Source organism: Ictidomys tridecemlineatus, chromosome 8, assembly GCF_052094955.1.
Source record: "Ictidomys tridecemlineatus isolate mIctTri1 chromosome 8, mIctTri1.hap1, whole genome shotgun sequence".
Taxonomy (NCBI): Eukaryota; Metazoa; Chordata; class Mammalia; order Rodentia; family Sciuridae; genus Ictidomys; species Ictidomys tridecemlineatus.
The window spans coordinates 147,081,295-147,106,734 of record NC_135484.1 but is presented as its reverse complement, the minus strand read 5'-3'; the positions used below and the strand labels follow the sequence as shown (position 1 = coordinate 147,106,734).

The 25,440-nt window shown below is 48.7% G+C and overlaps 1 protein-coding gene across 2 annotated transcripts in view; it reads right to left on the bottom strand.

Moving 5' to 3' along the window:
* Jarid2 (jumonji and AT-rich interaction domain containing 2) overlaps positions 1-25,440 on the bottom strand; it is a 220,444-nt gene that overhangs the window by 40,533 nt on the left and 154,471 nt on the right. For both annotated transcript variants that reach the window (XM_078020561.1, XM_078020562.1), the window contains 2 exons: positions 18,562-18,731; positions 5,045-5,221 (listed from right to left, as the gene is read on the bottom strand). In XM_078020561.1, the coding sequence (XP_077876687.1) occupies positions 5,045-5,221; positions 18,562-18,731 (347 nt within the window). The remainder of the gene's footprint in view (positions 1-5,044; positions 5,222-18,561; positions 18,732-25,440) is intronic.

Genomic DNA, 25,440 nt, shown 5'->3' with positions numbered 1-25,440 from the left:
ATAAAGTAGGACAGCACTGACTGCTGGATTTCTAGCTTCTCCAAAGTAACACAGCAGAAATGAAACTGCTTGCCTAGACATGTCTGGTCAGAACTAGGCCAAAGCCACCCCACTGTCAGTAACTCAACTCGACCCTCACACTTTGTCCTCCCGAGTGCTCGCTGCACATCTTGGGGCCTGCTCTAGTTGGATCTGGGCAACTTCTGAAAGCCCAGGTGTTAAACAGAAGGCTCGGTCAGTCCTGTGGGGTCACTGGACGTGGTAGGACCTTTAAGGAAGGAGTAGGATGAGTTAGAAGTTGCCGTAGGGGCACGCCCTTGGTGGGGTACTGAGACCCTGGACTCTCTTTTCTGCTTCCCGACTACCATGCGGCGGGCACCTTCCTCTGCCAGGCCTGCATGCCACAGGCCCTGAAGCAGCAGAGCCAACCAGCCACAGAACCAGACCTCCACAACTACGAGCTGTTCTCAAGTTGTACAGTGAGGCAAAGCTGAGGAGCACAGCCCTCGGGTGCATCCAACTGGCAGGGGCAGGCCCAAGGCCTAGGGTAAACCCAGGGCCCTGCATTCCTGTCAGGTCATCAAACATCCATCCACCCAGCTGTGCAGACGGGCCAGCCTCACGCCAGCAGTCTAACCATCTTCAGAATTCCTGTGGAAACTATCTCGACACATTTACATAAAATTCCCCTTTTATACTCGATGGGCACCCGTAAAGAAACCCTATGGCTAGGAATCTCTAGGAATTGTGCTCAGGGTATACAAAGCAGCAGGTCCCAGTGAAGCTGCGGTGGAACTGCTGCCCACGTAGGACCTGTGGTTGCCAGGCAGGAGAGAAGTCTGAGCAACCCCAGCTGGCCACTCACAGGATCCCTGAGTGGACGACAAGAGTCAGGCTTTGCGGCTACTACGCAATATTTGATTGGAATGGCAATAGCACACCAATTTTCCTAGGGGTCTACCTAGGAAGACAAAATGCAGATGGGCATGTGGTGAAAACGGGACAGACACACTTCCACCAGAACAGCGTGCCACAGTCTGCAGAGAAGAGTGAATTAAAGGGACAGAAGTTTAGTCAAGGACCTTCACCCAGATGAACAGGAGATCTTGGAGAACCAATCCCACACACACGTGGCATGGCCACCATCCAGCTGCCCTCAGTAATTACCCTACACTGGGACACCAAGGAATCAATAGACAGACACTAACCCGCCCCACACTGCTAGACTCACAGGAGGCCTTATCCAGAGATGCAGCTAATTAATAGCTAAAATCAGGGCATCAAACCAAGCCCCTGGCCAATGATAGATGCTCAAGGAACTGCACACACAGAAAAGAGGCATCAGATACATGATTCTATTCTACTAAAATTCTCTAGGAATGGGAAGCAGTTCTCTAGTTCTCTAGGAATGGGAAGCAGCGATGCTGGACAGGGAGACGTTCTGCAGCTGAATGGGCAACGTTCAAGACCACAGCTTCACAAGGCCGGGTGGCGGGCTCTAAAGGCAACACTTCCCTTTGCTACTGAGAGGTCTCTAGAATGCATCCTTACATTCAACCAGACCCTCTTGCTGGGGACATGCTTCCAGGAGTCACTAGGACCTGCTTTGTCACCTACCATCCTGACAGGGAAGCGGGTGCAGAATTCACAGGGTGAGGCAGCTCAGCCTAGCAGGGCCCGAGAGCTCGGCGCTCTGCTGCAGTTCCAGAGCCGACCTCCACTCCGCAAGCCACTGCCTCCCTGGCTCACCTGGAGCTGGAGGAGCATGCCACACAGCCTGGGTGTGTCTGAGCTGCTGCCAACCCACCTGCTCCTCCACTGGCTTCCAAGAAAGGGCCAGCCCATGGCTTGCTACTGTTCAGCTTCCAAGGACATTAAAGCTAGGGGACAGAGGGATAACCAGAGACCTCAGAGAGCTGTGCATCCTGGTCAGCAATCTGTGGAGCGGGCTTTGGGTCACTGTCTGCCAGATGTGGGAACAGCGACTGCCATCACAGCACAGGGTCCACCTCACCCAAGGACACACTGTTCAGGCGTTCGCAGCCCAGAGGGCACGGGAGGCATTCCAAAACCCTGATTCTTGACTGCACGCTGCCGCCCTGGGTGACGACACAGCCATGAGACAGATGGGCCATTTCATAAAGCAGAGAAATGCTTGCATCGACCACCAACAATGACTGATCTGGGAAGGGGTGCTGAGCCGGGAGCGGGCAGGCCCCCATGGGTGAGAGGCAGGGCTGTGGGAAACAGCACTGGAGCAGCAAGGCCTGGTTTCAGGAAGAAATCCATCAGAGGGCAGAGCACCTGGGCTGGACCTGCACCCTACCTCCCCCTTCCTGAAGCTCCCTTGGGTTCCACAGGGACAGGGTTCCATGACCAGGCTGCAGGTGAGCCAAAGGGAACTCTCTGAGGCTGCGGCTGAGCACCGGTTAGATAAGGTCAAAACAGAAGAGGCCTGGAGGGTGGCCCACCAAGGACCCCCTCCAGCAAACGCTCCAGGCAGGGGTGCCAGCTGCCATGGGCTGTGAAATAAGACAGTATTGTTTTCCATGTAAAAATCTCAAAGCATTTTCAAAAATGAGCTTTGTGTGTGTGCACACAAACACAGACGCCCAGAGATGCAGACAGAGGGACACACTTCTGCTCGGCTCCCATGACAAAGGCAGTGGCCAAGGCAGGCTGCTGTCCTTGCCCTGCACACACACCCTGCAACGTGCCCCCTCCACCTGGTCACCCTGAAGCTGCTGTGGAAAGAGAACCAAAGACCCGTGCACCTGAAAAACTGTCCATCACATCATAGGTTGAACCTATGGGGAAATCGCCAGTGACCCAAGCTCAGACGAGCTGGGAAGTTGGAAATGCAGCCCAAGTGTGCGAGGACACATGGGACGAACGTCACCATCGGCAGGACGACGAGCACACCTGCCCAATCACAGAAGGGCGAAAGGCCCGGCGTGTCCAGCAGGCCATCGATCGGATCCTGCACATGGCAAATACATTCCCTCCATGTGACGATGACACCGTCCTCTCTCTCTGGGTCTCTGGGAAGCGCTGTAGTGCTGCATGTTCAAGTTCACGTTCTCATGGGCTCTCCCTGGATGGATCCCTCCAACGAGGATCATTTTTCCTTTGATTTCAAACTACATTCTGCTGCCAGGTGTCTGAACTTGGCCTAGCTCACCTTATCTCCACATCTGAACTCAGCCACAGTGAATCCTTCCTCCAGCCTGAGGGCCTGTGGACCCTCTTGACCCCAAGGCCCACCACTGCAGGGGCCACAGCCCCCCCTCACAGGGCCCGAACTTCTCATGCTCTGTTCTTTGTTCTCTGGGGTGTGTTGGTTGGGTGGTGGTCGGATTTCTTGGTTTACTGGGGATCAAGCCCAGGAGCTTTGTGAGGCAGGCCCTCCACCACTGGGCTACACCCCCAGTCTCCTTCAAATTTTACATCGAGACAGGGTCCCACTGAGCTGCTGAGGCTGGCCTCAAACCGTGACCCTCCTGCCTCAGCCTCATGCTGCTCTTCGGAAGTCCCTGGAAAGTTCATCTCACACCTGCATCTGTATGCCAGGACTGTTCTGTTTCCGTTAGCCCCATCGCCCCAATTAAACTCCAAGTCCTTAACAAGGACTCTGCTACGTCTATATGCCACCTAATACAGTCCCAAGCAGGAAGGGGGACAGACGAATCTTAGTGAGTGGACAAAAGAGCCTGATGATGGGTGCAGGCACAGGGTGGCGCTGGTGTGAGCCACGCCCACCCGGAACACCCGCCCCAGTTCACACAGGCAGGAGGACCTGAGGGCACCACACTGAAGGGACAGCGGGACGTTGCTTAACTTGCTGGCAGCAGAGAGGGCCTCCCAGGCATCCTGGACGAGGGGCGTCCAGCGCAGCAGACCAGACCACAGCAAGAAGCAGCCCGTCACCCCCAGCTGCCACCTCCTGGCTTCCCTCTCCTCTGGGCTCTTCTGCACCAGGTCTCAAGGCCACCTCTGCAGTCACTCCACACACACCCCTTCCTGTTCAGACAGCTGCGTTCCTCACAAGAGCATTTCAGACAAGAAGGGACCTCAAGGTGACATCACTGCCACTCTGCACATGACACTATAGCACATGTGGGACATCTGTGGTGATGTTTCTGACCCACCTGACTGATGTGTGGTTCACACAAACGTCAGCACGTACAATTAGAAAGAGGGTGATGGTGGAGTGACTACGGGCTGTGCCATTGTTTGCAAACATCGTCCACTTTCCAAATCTTACTGTAAGATAAAGGTGTATGACAGTCCTGCTAGCAGCAACCTCGCACACCTGGCCTTGACTGCACCTCTGCCAAGGGACAGCTGTGGCAGGCAGGTCTGATCCTCACTAAGCAGTGTCACCTAACATGCATTTCTCAGAATGAATCCCGTCCCTGAAGGATGGAACTGTATTTAGCCTCCCAAGCCACCTATATTCAGTTCCTGGTACTGGCCAGGAAACTGCCCGAAATCACGACCTCCGTACCCTACCTCCTCAAGTCTGTCCAGTTAGCAAATCCTCATCACCAAGACCACCTCAGATTTCCAGAGCAGGAAGGCCACCAGCCCTTCCCCGGCCAGCCTGTGACCTGGAGCTGCCCATCTCTGGCAGCCAGACTCCTACTCTTGCCCTTTATCTCCCTTTCCCAAGACCTCCAACACTCGAGGGGAGATGGTTCTGCGTCATAAGGTGCGTCTTCTCCATTTCACAGAAGGGATTTCTACACTACAGCCACCTGCTGGAGTCACAGCAGCTCATCACCAAAGCTCTCGCAAAATCTTGTGACCATCCCCCTGGAGACACGCGCCGTCCTGCCTACAGCTCGGGCCTCCAAAGCACAGGAAGTGTACCCTCATCTCCATGCATGCTCTAGCCCACCTGAGACCGCTCTGCTGTGCAAGTGGCCTCTTTGCCCATGAAGAGTTGGGCGCGTGGTGAAGCACCCAGAGCTGGCTCTGCTGCCACCTGGGCATGAGCTCATCCAGCTCTCTCCCCCTCACCCCATCCTCGGGGAGGACCTACCATGCCCATTGTGAACGTGCTTGTGGGTTTTTCCTTTCCTGGGGGTTGACTGGCATGAAGATGAAGCATTGTTGGTGGCTGTTTTAACGTCTTCTGTCTCGTCATCTTCCTCCTCGACGTCCTCCTCATCCTGAGAGCTTCCAAAATAAACCATACTGTTGGGCAGCGCGGGAGAACCTGGTGGGTAAGGAAAGACGAGATGTGCAAGAGGTTTAAAAACTAGCCTTGATGTTCACCCCTTCCAGAAGGAGACCCCAACGGAGGACTTGCAGAGCTACGAACCCAACTCCTGCCAATGAACCTATTCATACAACTGCCACTTGAAATTTTCAAATATTCTCCAGAAAAATTTAACTTCATCTATGACCTTTTAACAATTAAAAAAAAAAACCTCCTGCTAAGAAAGAGACTAGTCTGCAATATGCATTTAACTTACTAGACTTTTAAAATGAAAGAAAAGACAATCAGAGAAGGAAGTAATAAAAACAGAATTTAACATTCATTCACTGCAGGGCAGGGGATGGAACCAGGGCCTTGCACATGCTAGGCAAGTGCTCCACCCCTCAGCCACACCACCAGTTCCCGGCTTGTTTGCTTCTATAAACATCGCTGTCTGGTATTCATGCTGAGGGAAAGAGAGTTGCAGATTCTCCAAGACCCTAATGCACTTAAAAGCTACACTGATATGATTAGGCTAATGGGATGTAAAATTATTAAAATAAATTCCTGCACAGTGCTAGAAAGTGCTGGATTTAAGAAGAAAACATTCTCCTCAAAGACATTGACGCACTCTCCCTCTCTCGCATCTTAATGGCCCCACCTCCAGTGCTATCATTTCTGTACTTTGGGGGGCACAGCACCAGAACAAGGTCCTTATCATACAGAAGTGCAAGACAGTTCTTCCTCATCAGAAGGACACTTCAGAAGGAGGTCACTTGGGTCACAGGTACACTCTGTAGGCTAGAGACTGCTAAAATCCAAAGGTAATCTTCAGTCTTCTCTCAGTTGTTCCTGGGACAGCTGCCCTCAGGGACTGAGCGTGTAGGCTAAATCTCTCCTCTTGCCCAACGCGCCTGTGCGTGAGCTAACGCTCCGCAACATCAGATAAATACAAGTAGCCAGGTGCCCTCCTTCCCAAACTTCACATCTGATGGTGAAAACCACCCGTCCAGCGTGGAGACGGCACGCCCTTTAACAAGGAGACAGGATGAATGAGTAGCTCCAGGGACCTAGCATGGCAAACCTAAAACGCATACCCCAGAGATGCAGACTGACACCCGTGCCATCCTCCCTTCTGCTGCAGCTTCCCACCAACCACCAGGACACACATCCCCAGGCCGAGACAGCCGGAAATACGACCCCGGCACGTGACAGAACTGCAGCTCGTCCCCGGGCTTCTCTGTGCTCGTCTCTCCCCTGTATCATTTCCACTCAGAATCAGGTTCTCCAGAGAAGTTCCTAAACCTGACCTAGACTTGAGAGGAAACTTTTAATCAAACAAAAGTAAGACAGTAAATAAAGAGTTAAGAATTTACAGCTGGGCCTGTAAATCACAAGCCTACAATCCCAATGGAGGGGGCGGAGACAGAAGGATTGCAAGTTTTGAGGCCAACCTAGCAACTCAGCAAGAAACTTACTGAGAGCCTTTCTCCAAATACAAAGGGCTGGAGATGTGGTTCAGTGGCTCTGGTTCAATTCCTAGTATCCGCCCCCCACCAAAATAATCTGAAGAAAATACCTAGTTACAGTTTCACCTGTACAAAGTATATATTCTCATCCTAAACAGTTTTATAATTAGTGCAAGACTGGCCAGGGAAAAGAAGACCCCACACTTCCTGGCTTCCTCTTGGGGGTTTCCTCTCAGGAATGGCCATTCTCAGGTGGGTACAGGGTCCCTCCACAGCCACATTATTTTGTTATAGATCCACGTCATTCCAGCACACCACAAATACACATGCCAAATAAAATACTGCGTGTTCCGTGGCAACCCTAGACCACACATCCGACTTGGCAGCTCTGGCCACTTGTACACAAATTCCCCTCATCTGCAAACTCGGGGGCTTCTACATTTCTTTTGAGAGCAGCCTTCCTACCCAGCATGTGGCACAGTGAGAAGGACGGGGTGTCAGCACAGCAGGGCTGCATGCTGGTCCTGTAGTAACATTTGCTGAGCCCGGCAGAGCCAGGCGATGTGCCGAGGACAGCCTCCTCTCCCGCCAGCAGAAAAGGCAACTGAGGCTCTCAGGGAGGGATGTGAAGACAGGACAGCAAAATCTGATTCAAAGAGAATCAGGTAGAAGTCCACATGAAGCATGTAAAAAACATGCAAGGAATTAACTTCCTAACTCAAACCCTACAAAAGCAGCACGCAGCAATTCACTTTCCTTATATGCAAGATGCTCAGAGAATGAGGCGAACGTCAATTCTGTATCCCAAAGAACACTGCTGCTGTCCTAAAAGAAGTATGCATTAGTCAGCTTTTGATTACTGTGACAAAATACCTGACAGACTACTTACAAGAAAGGGGGTGTTATTTCCTGCACAGTTTTGGAAGTTCAAAGTTCAAAGTTCAAACCATATGTGCGGGCACAGGTTTGGGCAAGGGGCACACAGAAAAACCCCGCTGGGAAGTCAAGACTCAGTGTCCAATGGGACAGGATTGCTCCTTTTATAACAACTCTCTCCATGAGCTACCAACAGGTCCACAGGGACTACTTAAATCCTTCCAGGGACAGGGTCCCCACCAAGACCTACTTACAGACCTCCCACTTGGCCACAGCTTTAAAGTTCACTTCCTAATCAATCCACAACCCTGGAGTCCAAGCCTCTCATCACAGGAGTCTTTGGGGGACACTTAACCCATAACCAAACCTTTCCTACACACAGTAACTTCTTCAAAACCAGGGGAACACAGCCAATCTTATGAATGAATCTGTTTTTGCATCTTCTTAGCAGGTGAGAGAATGTAGGACAGGAAGCAGAGGACCTTGGGGAGGAGTGGCACCTCCTTGGAACTTGCTCTCAAACCAAAGGCTTTTGTACCAAGCAATGTGACCATCCAGTCAGAGATGCCAAAGCACAGGATCTCCTCTACGCATGGGCACACCAGGGATAAAGCGGACTGCCTTCAACCTAACAGGTGATTCTGACTACTCAGATGAAAACGTTGGCCTGGACCTAGAGGTGCAAAACCCAGTCGGGCCACACACAGCCTCCTGAGAGGAGGAGGAATGTGCTCACCACTCGGGGAGGGCCTCCGCGCACGGCTGCCTGACAAGTACCAAGGCAACACGGCCCCTCTGAGCTGGAGAGGACCTGTTCGTCAAGTGTCCTTCTCCAAGATGCCACTGCCAGTCCACTGCTGCCCATGTAACACAGGGATTCGAGAACAATGAGCACCTGTCCCAGAAGGCAGCCGTCCAGAACCAGGCTGGGCCTCCTCTGCACCTCACCAACCTTGTTAATGCCCCACAGGAACAAAAGACCGACTCCACACTGTGCCACCAGGCTGCTGTTGGAAATCCCTCTAGGAATCCCACTGGCATGTCCGTCTGCAAAGGGACAGAGGCCAACGAGCACTCCAGGTTATAAGAAGTCACAGCTCCAGCCAAAAGAAGTACAAGCCTCTCGCTTTGTCAGGGCAGAATCAGCAAGATCATCTCTTCTTACACGCCCAGCTTTGGGTCTGGAACACCTGCCCAAAGCCCGTGTGTGTGTAAATCACGGTCCCAATGCAGCCAGGTTCAGAGGTGGGGCTTGGGGCAGTGACTAAATCCCAGGAGTCCCGACACTGTCTGGGATTAGCTCATCATATGTACTCATTGGTGACAGCTGAACGGTCGACGGGGAGGTGGACCCAGCTGAGGAAGCCATGCACTGGGAGGGTTCAGCTCCTGTCTCTGCGTCCTGGCCATCTCCAGTGAGCGGCCAAGTACGGACTGCATCGAGTCCTCTGAAACCATGAGCCAAAATTAATCTTTCTTCCTCAGCATCCTGGTCACAGTGGCGAAAAGCTAACTTGCACGTTGCGCACCAAGATGAAAACGATCAAGGCGAGGGAAGAACAGCGACCACTGCAGCACAATCCCAGCAAACGGCTCAACCACCCCAGAAACACAGAAGGGAAAAGCATCTTCAAACCACTTACTACAGAAAAGTTCCTCCCCACCTAGGAACAGGCTTGATCAACTCACAGCTGAGTGCAGAGGGGGACGGGGTACAAACACAACAGGAAGGAAAGGGTATTTCAAACCCTCGGGGCAGAGCCTTGGTCTGGCCACTTGGTACTGGGGGAAATCAATCTTCCCATGCTCCGCAGTATGAAGGGGTGAGTGGGAGTCCTCCAGGAGCACAGTGCTGCAGGCTCGATGCAAAACTAAGTAACCTTTAATCTTTCTTGTACCACTTGCAGAGGCTGGCACATGGGGTTGGCTTCATAACTGGGAATTTTATTAAAGAAACTCCAGTCCTCCAACATCACACGAGACAGTCTTTTGAAAAGCTTGCTGTAGGAAGCACCTGGGGCAGGGAGACTGAACCTGCGGGACAACAGCCAATAGCGAGGAGAAGCAGGAGTCAGGGGTTCACAACCAGAAAACACCTTCAGAAAAGGGACCGTCATGGAAGGATCACCAACCCACTGTGGCAAAACACCAGCAAGATTGGTAAACAAGGGAGTCTCGAGAGGGGCCCAGGCACCCCCACATCCCTCCATTCTCAGGGCAGACTCTCCATGTTAAGACACAACCCCCTCCATGACATCAAGGTTATAAGACAGACTGACTTATCCCATGGAATCGAATCATCTCTCTCCTGTACAAGCTCTACAGTTTTAAGAAGCAATCAATGGAAGGCGAATGTTTTAGCCGGTAAAAGGGGGGTAGGGGTGTGTGTGACACAGGACAGCGTATTTTATACTCAGTGATGATAGACACAGTTTCCTATTAAAATCACAAGCATATTTTCTCCCGCGATTATTCAAGTGCATTAGCAAATGTGAAAAAAAATCTGAACTTGGATCAGATAAGAGAAATCAGGAGTACAGCACGCATCTGCGCTTTGCCAAAGCCGTATTTCATTACTTTTCAGAATTAGCTGGCAATGTCTCCACAATATTTACTGAAATGCAAACCAAATGTTTTCATCTGGACAAAAATCAAACTGTGGCATGTTACAACCACAACAGAAATCGTTTTAATCCAAAAGCTTGCTTTCTCTAATTTGGGCTTTGGTTTCTATAAAGTTGGATTCTTCTCCATGAATTATGTACACAGACAAACCCTCCTTCCCATTATCTTCCATCCCTCGACCAGCTCTTAATCTTAACAAGCCAAACATAGCTCAACTCTGTTTTGGAAAGATCCTAAAGGGATTCCCTTGAATACAGTCATTTAGCTGGAAAGTCAAATTCCAGTATTTGACCCAATTAACATGGGGACAGGCCCAGTGAGCTGCAGTTCCTCAACAGTCCACCTGAGGATCCACAAAGAGAATGAAAAGCAATCAGCCCCTATTTTCAGATTAAATTTAAAATGCAAAACTCAAGACAGAACTGGTAGGGACTGATGTGGGGGGCAAGAGGGAGAGTTATCCCGATTTTCTGAGCAGGAGGCGGGGGTTCCATCCTATCAGGATAAGTGATACAAATCAGCGAGTACAGCTACCTTAGTCCACTGATCCAAAGACCACAAGTCCATTCACACACATAGAGACACCATGGGGCAGCAACAGCATGCTGGATGGCCACCCTTCCAAGTCAGCCTCTACAACTTCCAAGGGAAGAATTCACAAAAGGGTTTTCCAAGCATCGCCTGAATACACACATACTATCCTCAAATTACCTGTCTTGCCCAGATCCTCCATGTGCTCTTATTTTCCTTAAGTGTTCACATTCGAGTCTTAAAAGATTTAGCTCCATTATATCAACAAAAGTCACAGCTATGACTTTTCCTGAAGACATTGAAAATGTGGTAAAACTAAAGTGTTCATTTCAAGTCACCCAGACACCAAGAGCCAAATGTGCAGCAGGCTTTGGGGTAATAGTCCTCCACACTGAAGGCCACTCACAAAGGGAGCCCCCCTTCTTACTGAAGGAGGGGCTGCCTGCAAATCATGCTCATCCTGGAACCGGTCTTCCCTTTAATATGCAAATACAAGGGAAAAAAAGCCCACTATTGAAAAGCACCTCACAGAATCCACAACTCTTAAGATGAAGGATTCATGCCAACAGTCACTTCCATGCCAGGAATATTCGGTTTTCTGCATGCAAAACGCAGGTGATGTATGTCCTCAGACCAATCACGTGTCAGGACCCCAAAAGCTGCAAAGCTGTGAGTATGAAAGCCCCTGAGCAACTCCCACAGGTGTCAAACAGCTTGTGGCTGTGAGGCCTCATGCTGTGTGGTGAAGGGAAAGGCAGCATACCCCCTACCTCCTTTCCCAAATGAAAGTAAGCAGGCTATGTGGCCAGGAACCAGGACATGCAAAGCCAATTCACTGATTAGAAAACACCAGAGCGCCAGGACACCTGACAACAGGTCGGTCACATAAAAGTCTTTTCCAAAGAAAAATGAGGGATCAAGTAACAACTTCCTGGTCATGAGGTCACCTTGGCACTGGCCTAAATCCACAGGCACACGGATATGTCTCTCTGATCCCCCAAACAGGTAATCTCCCCTGTCAGGGCACATGTTATGTCTGCAAGACCCCAGGCACAAGGGAATCAGCACGGAGATTATGATGGGCACCAGTTACCTCCCACAACAGTCACTGAAACCTGGAACACTCCTTCCCAATATCCACCACCCAGTGGCTTAACAGTTTTACAAGCACACCTTCAATCTGATGTCAGGCAGTGTATGGTTCCCTTAATGGAAGCTCACGGATCACATCACAGCCCAGCCAGGACAGACACCACCCACATCCTTTCTAGCTATTGAGTATCATCTTGAATTGACACAGCGTAGAAAAGAAAATTCACCCACCACCAGTCTCTATAGGCCACCCAAGTCTGAATGTGACCTGGGAGGCCAAGGGCAGCTTCCCCACACACTGAACACTCAGGCCGTGTTTCCTGCAGGATGAGGACACCTGGGACTTTTCTGCCATCCAGGGAATGAACCCCTCATAGCCAGCAAAGGTTTTCCCCATCTACCTTCTCTCAAGGGATTTCAAAAGGCTACTAAAGGACACCTCTGTGCACAGGGGGCCAGAGAGGACTTCAAGCAGCATGACAGATCTGCACCAGCAGCCCCTGGTGGGGAAGGGCGCCTGCTCGACCTTCCAGGAGAGCAGGCCTGGGCAGAGGCAGCTGGCCTGGAACAGGGCCCATCCTCAGAGCCAAACGTCTTGGCGCCTCTGCTGATCAAGGTCACAGAGCAATTAAAAGAGATCCATCCTTCCCCTCCTCGCATCAAGAATCCCAAGGTTTCATGTTTCTTCATTACTAGCTGATGAACTATCCTGGCGAATCAGTCCCTTGCTCAGCAGAACCGAGACACTGGGAGAAACCAAGCAGAGAAGGTGGCTTGAGGCAGAGAAAGCAGAGGGCATGGTGGCCACTCCACCTCGTTGTTGCATTTCTCAGAAATTAAGATGCCACACTCTGCAGAGGGGACAATCGGGAGAGTTGTGTATCACCCTGACACAGTACCTTCCTCCCTGAAGAGCATGTGTAATGTGAAGTATTCCCATTTTGCTCAGGGAAGTTCATTATTAGCGCCATAGTGCTCCTTGCCACTGGGAGATTGCTTAATTGCTTTCTAGCAGGTTAATCCCCTTTATTTCTGTGACCTCAAAATCACCCCAGACTTTTGCATGTGCCCTATTTATAATTCTCCTCCTCGATACCCAAGGCCAGTAATAAATCAAAATATGTGCTCCTTGCCAAAGGCCAACGACCATCTTCAGAGGAAACTCCTCGGTGAGCCTTGAGCCTTCTATTACCTGCAGCGTAGTCACAGGGTCTTTTATGTGAGGCTACCCACATCTCAGATCTAATCATCTTTGTCCCCACTCCCTCTGTGGAAAAGGAAAAAACACTGAGAAACAGCAAATATACGTAGATGACTGCCTTGGGCACATCAGGGGCCATGTCACACCCCTACCCCAGCAAGTGTGACAACAGAAACTGGAATACCCACTTTACAGATGGGGACGCTGGGCCAACACGGATTGTAATCTCCTGCCACCTTCTGCCTTGCTTCCACAATCACCTCCCCAAACAGGCTCTGGGAAGCCTTGGGTCATCTTCGCAACCTTCTAGGAGGACTCAGACCCCTCTCAGCTGATGAGCCCCCATGATACCCCAACATCTAGCTCAGGGCCCACAGGCTCTGACCTGTGTCCCGAGCGCCCTATGTAAGGGACCCAACAGCCACGCACGCCTCACACAGGTTTCTGCAGTATTTCTCCCCAGTCCCTTTCTGCAAAGGCTTCTGATATACCAGAGTCACCACAAATGTCCCTTCCTTTCTGCAGCCATCTAGTCAGTGGGAACAGGGTTCCCTTCCTGCCTCCACATTGAACACCGGGCCCTGGCACCTTCGCACACCCGGTACACCTCTTCTATTTCACCTGCCACCTACTTCTGCTTTCTTAAACTCTAACCTGTTTTCTAAGTGTCTAGCATATAAAAAGGTTCAATAAAGGTTTGCTGAATTAATGAGTGATTGAATGACAGCTGATCGTGAAAGATTTTATAAGACGGGAAACGAAAGGCAGGCAGCCCCAAAACAAGACAACACTGCTAGGAATCCCCCCAAAAGGCTCTCCTCGCAAGCTGGGACGCCAAATAGTGTGACAACCGCGGTCATCAGAATGAGCGGTGCTTCTGTGCACAAGCGTCATGAGTCCCCTATGGGAATCCCCCTCATCTGCAGTGCCTCATAAAGAGAAAAATGTAAATAAGAGAATCTTTTAACCTGCCACTGCTCTGCTGCATTAAGCTCTTTTAAATCTCTTAATAATTATAGTCAGAACAAAGAGAGGAAGACAGAACTCATTAACAATGAGCCTGGTGACAGGATAGGCAGCGGTGGCACGCCTTGCATCACACACAGGGCACACACAAACCCTCTTCACTGGCACTGCAGAAGATGCTAATTACTTCCCTGGCAAGAGGGGTGTGGCCCCTAGAAATAACCACTGGAGGGAGCCACACGGCAGGCCCCCCCGCAACATGTTCCCACCATCCTCTTTCACCTTGGAGATTCCAGGGCATGACATCAACAGGAAAGGAAAAAGCCTCTCCAAAACATGGCTGGTGGGTTTAAGCCCCATGAGAGAGAATTTTTTTTTAAAAAAGAATTTTTTTTTTTTTTTTTTTTTTTTTTTTTTTTTGGTGCTGGGGATTGAACCCAGAGGCACCTCTGAATATCCCCTGTTCCTTTTTGAGTCAGCTGAGGCTGACCTTGAACTTGCAATCCTCCTGCCTGCCTCCTAAGCTGCTGGATCAGAAGTGTATTCCACCACATATGGATCATCTTTAAACATTTCACTAAAGGTTTTTTTTAGCCCACATGACTAGCTGGTCTGTTTCCAAATCCATGCTAATCCCACTAGTAATGGTCCAGGCGCCTATTTGCAAGACACACACTGGGGCCTCTAGGAGACAGGGACTGGGCTCTATGATCTCCCAGGAACAGCAAACAACAAGGCTTCAAGAATTCCACTTCCTGCCTCCCCCAGCCCACTTACTCCCCAATACTGCAAACTAGCACAGAAACCAATAAAAACTAATCACCAGGGACTGGAGGAAGAATGATGAGTGATCCACGGCCACAAACATCACTACCAGGTCTTTGATTGGATTCCTTCATTATTTCTGCACCCCGATTTTTTCCCCTATAAATAATAATGAGCTTATTAAAGACTGCCATGTGCCCACTGTCACCTGAGGGTGATGGACTCCCGTGCTCGATGTGAGGTCTGAGGCTGACAAGCTCTGTTTGGTTTAGAATGCAGGTCTCGAATGTTCGTCCAATTCCTGTTAACATGACCTGAAAGGCTTCAAAGCAGCCAAAGATTCAACTGAGTATATGCATCATCAGCTGTTGCTATCAAATTAGGAAACATTCACAAATGGAACAAGGTTCAACTACTAAAATATGACAGGCAGGCAGGGATGTGATCCTACAACAAAAACCACAATCCAGCACCTTTTCAGGAATTTTATGCCTCAAGTATGCGAACAGAGCTGGGCTTGGGAAGATGTGCGCAAAGGTGACAGTGAGTGATGGTCATCTGTGCCAACCCAAGACAAGTTGTTTTGAGTTTACCCTCCTGCCTACTCTTCTGTTGCTATTCCTAAGAGGAACTAGAAATACTTTTATGACACAAAAGTTAGATACTTTTTAAAATTAAAACTGAAATTATTAATAGTAGTACATTATAGGGATCATCAACATAACCCCTCTAATTCAAAATGAATTTTAATAAGGTCAAGTAATTACATATTAAAATATACCATATAATTCGCCCGATTTCCAGAGCCATAAAAGTATCACACACTGTGCCTATCATTTGTGGTTTGTTCAGCCAGATCTGGTAAACATACCTCATCTTAAAAAAACAAACATTTGTTTTGGTACAGGAGATGAAACGCAGGGGCGCTCAAACACTGAGCCTTTTGAGACAGGTGTCATTAGGGTCTCTTTGAGCCTAGTCTTGAACTTGCAATCCTCCTCCCTCAGCCTTCCAAGTCCCTGGGATTACAGGTGTGCGCCACCATGCACGGCTCCAAAACATGTTATTTTAAAACCAGAATGACTCATTTTTAATACCTTAGATATAAAAACTATGAGAAAAAAAGTAAGAGTGCAATGAGTATTTATTTTACACCAGCTTTAAAAAAAAAATTTTGTTGCCCGATTCAAAATGAAGGAATAAATTTCCAAGACTCAGAACATTTTTTCAAAATTGGTTTACATATCTCTTAAGATTCTTATCTAGACCTTTACTGCACTTGACATCTTAAAGAGGTAAATTGTGTTGATAATTCTTTGTGTAAGAGAGAGAGGAGAGAGAGAATTTTTAATATTTTATTTTTTTTAAGAGAGTGAGAGAGGAGAGAGAGAGAATTTTTAATATTTTATTTTTTAGTTCTCGGAGGACACAACATCTTTGTTGGTATGTGGTGCTGAGGATCGAACCCGGGCCACACTCATGCCAGACGAGCAAGCTACCGCCTGAGCGCCACATTCCCAGCCCTTTCTGTACAATCTTGAAACCTCAAAGTGAGTGCTGGGCAAGATTTTCTCCAGGTGCAATTTGTTTACTTTCTTTTTTTTTTCTTTTTTTTTTTTTTTTTTTTTACACAATTTGTTTACTTTTTAATCTTTTTTTTTAATTTAATAGTACCATTCAGCAATTCCAGATAGCCAAATAAATTTCCCAAGTGTGTGGGGGGGTGCCCTTTTAAAGCATCTAGTTCCAAATGCATTAAAAAGATGCATGGCCCAGGTAACAAAATAGAATCTCATCACACACATCACAACAGAACTTTAATTACTGCACTGAGCTCCTCGTGCTAATGATATCAGGGACCCTGCAAATATTCCTTTGCTCAAATTCCTTCTCACTGCCCCACTCGCCCGGCATTCCTGATACCTATCAGCCACTCTCCTCTCTTCCCTCCATGGCCACCCCAGCAGCACACGCCATCCCTTAGAATTAACACTTAGGAGCACAGGAACTCTCCACGGGAGCTCTGGAAAGATTGGTACACATGAATTGGTGATTAGGCCATCACTGCCCTCCTTTAACAGCCATGTGATCCACAGCTGAGGAGGATTATGAGAGCATCTCCAGGGACTATCAACATACCTGCACCCCAGGGTGCACTAATATTAGCTTGCAGGACACCTAAAGCCCAGATCCCGACTCGTAAACATCAGTTGCCAGTAAAACCGACCAGGGCAGCTTTGAGAAATGGCCAGCTGGGGACCAGGGTAAGAGCACAAGATGGGCCTGGAACACCTGTGCTGCAAGCAGGGCTGGAAGGACAACAGGAATGTCCACAAGGACAAGATGGCCATCCAGAAGAGCTCCCAGTGACAAGATGAGCCCAACAGTGACAGTAACAGATCTCAGCCCTCTGCATAAAATAGGAAATGAACAGATTAAGAAAAATGGGTTCGACTGAGAAATGAAAGAGGTCCAGCTTCAAAGAAACTTTTAATTTATCCCTCGGGTACTAGGAAGGTTGAAATGAGTAACTTCACACTGGAGGCTCATCATCCCTACGGAATGACCAATAAGAACGTCATCCAAAACAGGGACAGAAGACCCAAAGGCAAGAAGGAAGGATCATGTTCAACTTCACTAACTCTCCCTGCCCAGAACGCAAAGCCTGAGTCCAATTACACAGAAACACCACGAGGGCCATTCGACACAATATCTGGCCTATCACCTTCAAATTTCCAAGTCATTAAAAAAAAAAAAAAAAAAAACCCAAGGGCCTCTTCCACACGGAGCAGGCCACACAGGGCACCAGAAGGCAAGGCCAACCCTGAACACAGTCCCTGGACATCAATCAGGAAGCACCAGCAGCACTGGGAAGTGGGGATGTCTCACTCCTATGAGGGTCCCAACAGAGGGTTACAGGACAATGCCATGCCCCCCACCCTGGGAAGGTAACACATCAGTGTGCTGAAGATGGGTCAAGATGCAGTCATGCAGGAGGCAGGGGAGTGACAGGGAGGGACACTGGCAGAGTTAGGTCATTGCACTGCGCAGGTACCATAGGCAACAAATGATCCCACCATCACCTTCAGCTACAACGTACCAATAAAAAATGTCAGGCAGGGGGAGGAGCAAGTGGAGGCAGATATTTAAGTTCAGAAAAAAGCAATGTACCTAAATCCTTTATTACCCCCCCAAAAAAATTTTTAAATAAACAATGAACTTCAATTCAAGCCTTTCCACAAATATGCAACATTAAAGCCTCTCCTCTTGTTCACCCTCTTCTCAATGAAGCTCACCCAAGGAGCTCTACAAGGTCAGGGTTTCCTAACTCCTCCCCATCTGGCCCTCAGTGTCCTCCAGAGATGCCCCCATCTATCCATCCATCCTGGATACTGAACCAGAGGCACTTCACCACTGAGCTACACCCCCAGGCCTTCCCTTAGTTCTTGAGACAGTTTCCTCGACTCTTAGAGAACTAAACAGTAAAAAGGACTGAGGATGTTGTTCCACGGTCAAGAGCTCCTGGGTTTAATCCCTAGTACCAAAAAACAAAAATGAAACCACCACCACCACCCAAAAAACCCTACCAAGAGTGCAGCTGAGCATTCAGTAAGAAGGGGGAGTTCAAAGTCAGATGAAAACAAAAGAAACACAAAGACTCAACAGGCGGCTGGTCCAAAAAGCTAGAGGGCACCTTCTCAATAGGATGCCTCGTTGAGACTCCCACCGACCCAGCTGGGGAAGGAGGGCTGGGAGGTGGCAAAGGAGGGCCAGGGCCAGGTCTGTGCAGGGCCATTCTTCTGCCCTCCAACACAGCAGCCACGTGGGCTCACCTCGAAGGCAGAGAAAGGTGAGAAAGTCTTCCGTCTTAGGCTTCCTTTTGGAGAGGTCAGAAATTTGAGTAGCTGGCGGGGGTAGCAAAGGCTCCACGACCTTCACTGGAGTTGTGCTGGGGCTGTTCGGCTGGGACTGCGCAAACTTCCTTTGTGCTTGCAGCCTGGGCCTGCGAAAGCAAGAAGGAAAATTAAGATTCGGGCAGAGGCGGGAGGATACAGACCTATGTGGAGCGATAAGATCCTGCACACCATCCACGCAAACCCTTTGTTTCTAATTAAGGTTTTCTCACACTCATAAGCCACACAGGCCTGCTTTAAGGCACCATAAATTTGTTACAGGGACATAAAGTACGTGCCACGAGTGCTGGGTGTGTAAGCATAAGCGTGTGCAAACTACACATATGCCCTTCAAAAACGGCAGGCAGTGACTGACGCGGGGATTGATGGGTTCCATCCCTGTGTCTGGGACGGCGGCAAGAAGCAGTGCAGGCCCTACTGCACCAAGCAGCCTCAGCTTTCACTGAACAACATACAAGTCCAACTCTGCCTGTTTACCCTCCCCTCTCCCAGCCCGCTAACCTAGACCACGAACCCTCCCACCCCTACCTCCTGAAGTCAGCCGGATAAGCACACCTGAATAACCAGAGCCTGTAAAATAAATGCAGGGGGCAGATCTTCTTAGTGTACCCAACCCCAGGAAATCACAGTCCCCCCTTGGCCAGCAGGGTCAAACCCAAATCCTAAATCAGGGATTCAAATGGACTGGTTCCCCACTAAGAACCATTGTGCATCCTCAGAGCACATGTGAGGCGCTCCCTTTCCCTAGACCAGAAAGGCCTTACAAGAGGCATGTGAGGCCTCATGAATCCTGGGACAGTGTTTGTACTCCTTCCCTAACACCCTAGCCAAGAGTAGAAGTCCCTTTCTGCACACAAAGACACGGTCACAGTTTAATGTTATGCAAGAATGGACCTGGCACTGATCACTGATACAGGACTAGCTCTTCCTTCACTGCAAAAATCTCAACATTGAACACGGCATCTCCAGGAATGAGAGCATGCTTCTGACCTGCTCCAGGTCAGCCATGTGGACCTTCTCACAGGCCCGAGAAGAGGCACTGGAGGGCAGAACACAGAAGAGCAAGGCAGCAGCTTTAAGGGCTCTAACATCTGTTAGAGTTCCAAAGAAAGAATCCTAAAACACCAAGGGACTGATAATGCCACCTAACTCAGATCAATCAAGCAAAAATCAGGACATGAATGCAATTGTCCCTTGCAATCTTATTGTTGGGAGCAGATCATATAAAACAGTAATGAGCACAGTGTATAAAAATAGCGAGCACAGTAAACTTCTGAAGCTCAAAACCCTGTGACATTTATAAATAACATTCCATTTTTTATCAAAATACTACAGAACTGTTTATTTTGTACAAGTCAATATCTTTAAATTTTTATTGCATAAATTCACCATCCCAAAAAATATTAAATGCAATTTGTTGCGAGGTATTTGTACTTCCTGCTCTAAGGAGAAAAAGTTGTTTCCCTGCAATCAACTCAGTACAAGGAGACAGCATGACTCCTCAGCTATGTCACGGGCAACCTACAGCCTTTTAAAAACTTTCCTGCTAGTGGAAGTGCCCACATCCCTTCAAAGGGCAGCGGGAGGCAGTCCCATTAACAAGAGGGATAGCTAATCACTGCACAGAATCTCCCCATGTTCTATAAGGAAAGGAAAGAGAGCAACCCCACAGAGCATCTTTGCCATCAACCGCCTGGCTGTAACCCGGGAGCTAAGCCCAGAGGTGGCACCGTCACAGGGGACGGGGGACGCTGAAGTCTAGACATATCTGGTGGAAGGTGTGTTGACAAACAACTTTAGAGCATTTGAAGGGGAAAGTAGCCTAACTGTTGCAAACGGATACATGCTTTAAAAAAAATTGTTTGGCTTTGTTTTTTGTAAATTTGTTCTATTTATAACATGACAGTAGAATGCATTTATGCATCTAGGTATTAGTCCGACATAGATGGGGTATAATTTCTCATTTTTCTGATTGTATGTGCTGTAGAAATACATCGGTCATGCAGTGATAGATGTACATAAGGTAATAATGTCTCTTTCAATCCACTATCCTTCCTGTCCCCATGCCCTCTCCCCTCCCTACCACCTAAAGTAACTATTCTTCCCCAGCACCACCCCCTTATTGGGAATTAGCATTTGTCTGTCAGAGAAAATATTTAGCCTTTGGTTTTTTGAGATTGGCTTATTTTGCTTAGTATGACATTCTCCAACTCCATCCATTTACGGGCAAATGCCATAATTTCATTCTTCTTTAAGGCTAGGTAATATTTCATCGAGTACATATACCATTTTGTTTTATCTATTCATCTACTAACGCCATCTAAGTTGGTTCCATAGTTTACCTAGTGTGAACTGAGCTATACAAACATGGCCACGTCACTGTAATATGCTGATTTTTAGTCCTTTGGGTATAAAGGGAGGAGCGGGATAGCTGGGTCAAGTGGTGGATATGCGCTTTTTAACAGGAGAATTAGAGAAAACACAAGCCTAAATCCTTTGTGACATTCAGTAGATACAAAGTCTATTGGATGAAAACACTTCAAGTTTCTAAAGCCTCACTCCCGGTTTCTGAATTAAATTTACTGGCACCTGGCTGCAGGCAGGCCTGGGGCAACGCAGATCAGAGAAGGCCAACGGAGGACAAGTGCCACAGTCATCAAGCCCCAGCGCAGCCCGGGGAGAGCCAATGAACTAACTCCTGGCCTCCACACACCTGTGTTCTCCCCCACCCTTCCACCTGTTGAAAAAAATGTTTTGTTTCTAATTTAGAAAACCTAGGGCTGGGGTTGTGGTTCCGGGGTAGAGCGCTGGGTTCAATTCACAGCACCATACAGAAATAAATAGATAAAGGTGCTGTGTCCAGCTACAACTAAAAAATAAACAACAACTAATTTTTTATTTTGTTCTACTGAGGGGAAGGGGGTGGCGTGCCTGGGAATTCTACCCAGGGGCACCTGACCACGAAGCTACCCCAGCCCTTTTCATGTTTTACTCTGAGACAGGGTCTCACTAAGCTGCTTAGGGTCTTACTAAACTGCTGAGGCTGGCCTTGAACTCATGATCCTCCTGCCTTGGCCTCCCCCAAGCTGCTGGAATTACAGGTGCGTGTCTCAGCTCGGTAGCTCTACTGGAATTTTTAATTCCAAATTCCACAATCCAAATGGACATAATTCACACCGAGTAATGCAGGAATTTTATAGATAAAAATCCTGTTTTCATGCAGCAGTATAAGTATTTCAGCTTAAAAAAAAAAAAAAGATTTACAAATCCTAGACTATGTGGCCACAATGAAAAGATGACATGTACATGCCACAGTGGAGCACACGGCATCTCACACTTTCAGGACCTCAACAAGAAACTGCTCCTGCATAGAAAGAAGACTATGAACAGTAAGGTAGTAAGAAGGGGCAGCAAGATATGACCCCTCAGAGCAAGAAGCCCAGCTCCCCAGTGACTAAGCAAACGTGACCCAGAGGACACCAGGAACCTGGTGCCTGGGGTGGAGCTTTCCATCTCACAGAGCCCCCATGGGGACTGCAGGTGTTGGCTTTGCTGTCCTGGCCACCCACGATGAGCTCCAGTAACACCCCACTCAGGTGAATTCTTGTGGCAAGCACCTCATAGCAGTGCAAGTGAGGCTCAAGGACAGATTCTGAATTGCTCCAGAGTTTGGATACGAGGAAATAAACACAACATATCGTGCCTTTCTGTGGATATCTAAGTACATAAATGATTGCTACTACTAAGGGCTCCAGGGTAGGGCGTGTGCTTAGCCCTGGTTGTGGGTCCCCAGCACTGTGCTGCCAACCACCCCCAGTAGCTAGCGTTAGTTACTTTGCAAGGAGGCTTGCAGAGAGTACCCCGTGAGTCAGCCCTGCACCAGCCTTTTTCCCACCTGTGCCCACCTCCCCAGCTCCCTCCGCCCTGCCCTCAAGGAGGCATTCAGAAGCTTCCTGGGCAGTCTTCCCGGGTGCCTCACAAGAGAGGGTGGCACCTTTTCTCCAGGTTTCCTCTGGGGTCCCCCACTGTGTAGCTATCTGTGAGCTCCATCTTGAGGGCCGCCTGACCTCAGCACAACAGCCATTTCTAGGTTAATTAAATTCCAGTCTGTCCAGGATTCCTGACTACCAACCCAAGGACGACCCAGCGCACATTCGAGGTGGGAGGAAAGCAGGAGCCGGGGAGACGGAGCTGTCTGGAGTCAGCGCACAGCTGGTCCCTTGCTGAGGGACGATCATGCCAAACCATCATTTTATTAACTCAATTTTCCAATATTAAACACATAAGCTGGTAAATCCAATTATTTAGATTACATCCCAATTCTAAACAAAGGGTAGAGAACGGGTGGGGAGGGAGGGCCTGTTCATTCAAAAAATAAGACACTGCGTCTGGCAAATGCAAAATGACCAGCATGGCTGTGCTCTTTGTGGCGGTGTGGGAGCGGCCCTGAGGCTCTGCCAACTCACTGAAAGGCCTATTCAAAAACATGTCCTGTGTTTCCATCCCCCAAATAATTACCCACTCTATTCCACCCCCAGACACACACTCTACAAACCTGGCAGCTACTCAAAGGAACAAGAACGTGCCCGTGTGTGCGCCGGAGGTTGCAGGGGGCCAGCGGGGTATCCTCTACCCAGGGCAAGCTGCCCACCAAATTCAAATGCAAGTGCAGTTGCGGGCAAACCACACAGGACGGCTGTAAACATCCTGAATGGCAGAGCGAAAATAAACACATCCTCAAGTGAACCCGGAGCTCGCCGAGACCAGCTCACGCCCGCCTGCCGGGGGGACGACGCTGGCCATGGGGGCCACGGTATCCGTCCTTCCAGGAGCTGCCCACCCATTCCGTGTCACACTCCCCGACTGCCCACAGGTTACAAGACATCACAGAAGGCGAAGCCCGCCGGCTCAAGAGAGGGGCTTTGCTCTGTGGCATCTGAGATCTAGCCACATGGCTTCACGGGCCTCGGTTTATTTCTTTTGTTAACATATACACAGAAGAAATAGCTTGTTTATGCTAGAAAAAAAAAAACCCACAGGATATTAAATATTTGCAGCACTTGTCTTAATTAAGTTACACAGGGAGCTATTTAGAGGAGAAGTTTGCCATTGCCGGATTCGCCTGAAGGTATTTTCTGTTGGTCGAGCTGCTCCGGATGGATCCTCAAGAGGACTGCTCTGGTCAGACTGGCACCAGGAAGACAGCAGTGGTATCACAAGCCTGGGAAACTGACCTGCTGTCTACCACCAGGGGGGCCTTGATTTTATCAAACCATTAGAAATAATAAAAAGGGCAGCAAAACAGAGATCAATAAGGCCCCGCCTATCTCTAAGTGTCTGTGCTCTCTGACCTGTGCCACACAACAGGGTTTCTGTTTAGAAGTCCTTCCTGCACTGACTCCTTTGACCCAGGAGTCCTTGGTTCTGGGTGAGAAGTACTGATCTTCTGCAGGCTCCCACTGGGAGTCAGAATCTGAATCTCCAAACTACCTGGCTGGCTAAGATCCCTAGAGCCAATTTTCTAACCAGGTCACAGGTAAAACAGCCAAATATGTTAACATTTAGATATAAGGAGATGGAAAAAAATCATATTTTTAGAAAAACATCACTGCCCCATAAATCATTCTATAATTGCCTTAAATTAGTGAAGGATAGCTGTGCCATCTGTGCTCTCCATCCTAATGCTGAAACTTTCCAGTGAGAAATAACTCATTGTCACAAACACATGACTTCCTTCAGAACACAGGCATCCTTAGGAATACTAACCCAATCGCTAAGTGTACTTGTCAGCGTTACCCAGATGCTGGCCCAAGAAGGCAAGCAACACCACACCCAGGAAGATGCCGCAACCTCACCAGCACCTCAGTCACTCAGAACATAGGGGAGAAAGGAGAGCTTTTCTCCTCTTTAATCCATGAGAAAGGAATAGGAGACAGGAAAGAGAATAAGTTAATACGACTAAACACACAGCAAGGAAGAACCCCCCACCACCACCCAAACGCTCCTTGGTGCACACAAACCTCGGGTCAGTCGGTGACATCCTACACAAACTATGTAAAGCAATATGCAGTATGTCTTTTGACTCAACAAAATTATCCAATTACACTGCTTAAAATCTGTGCAGCATCCTGAAATGTCAAAGAACAGAGACTGCCTGGAAATCACAAATGTCTTGATCAAGGAAACATTTGACATTGAGTTCTTTTGTGTTCTAGAAAGCAACCATGTCAAACTGGAGAGGGATCATCGTTAATCAACAATTAAAGCTGCAATAAAGACCTTTTATTCCTTCAGTCACAAGTGTCACCTATATGTCAGTTACATAAATGTCAGTCTCAGTTTACCACCAAGGCGAAGCTGCCTGTCCCGGCAGCCCCGAGCAGCGTGACCGACTGCATTCTTACTGGGGATCCCATGCAAGCCCAGGAGCTGGGTGTCACAAATGCTCTTCTCAACACAGTGTTGGCCCAGAAAGAGGCCCAAGCAAACAAACACACTGCACTCAAGGCAAAAGAGCAAATGAGGACAACCGATCTGAAGAACCCAGTCAGGATCTGGCCAAGGAAATCCCTAATATATAGACAAGGTGTGAACAAATTATCCAAAGTATATTTCAGTTTTAAAAGCCTAGAAGTGCCAGTTAAAATGTTAATTTGCCTTTCTGCTCGCTCTCAAGGTGGGATTGCCAATTTAGTTTTTTTTTAAATATCATTTCAACAAAAACCCTAGCAGTTTTTCAATTTTAGGTTACTCAATACCCAACCGCAAACTGCCAAAAATCTCCTGGCAACCATCCCC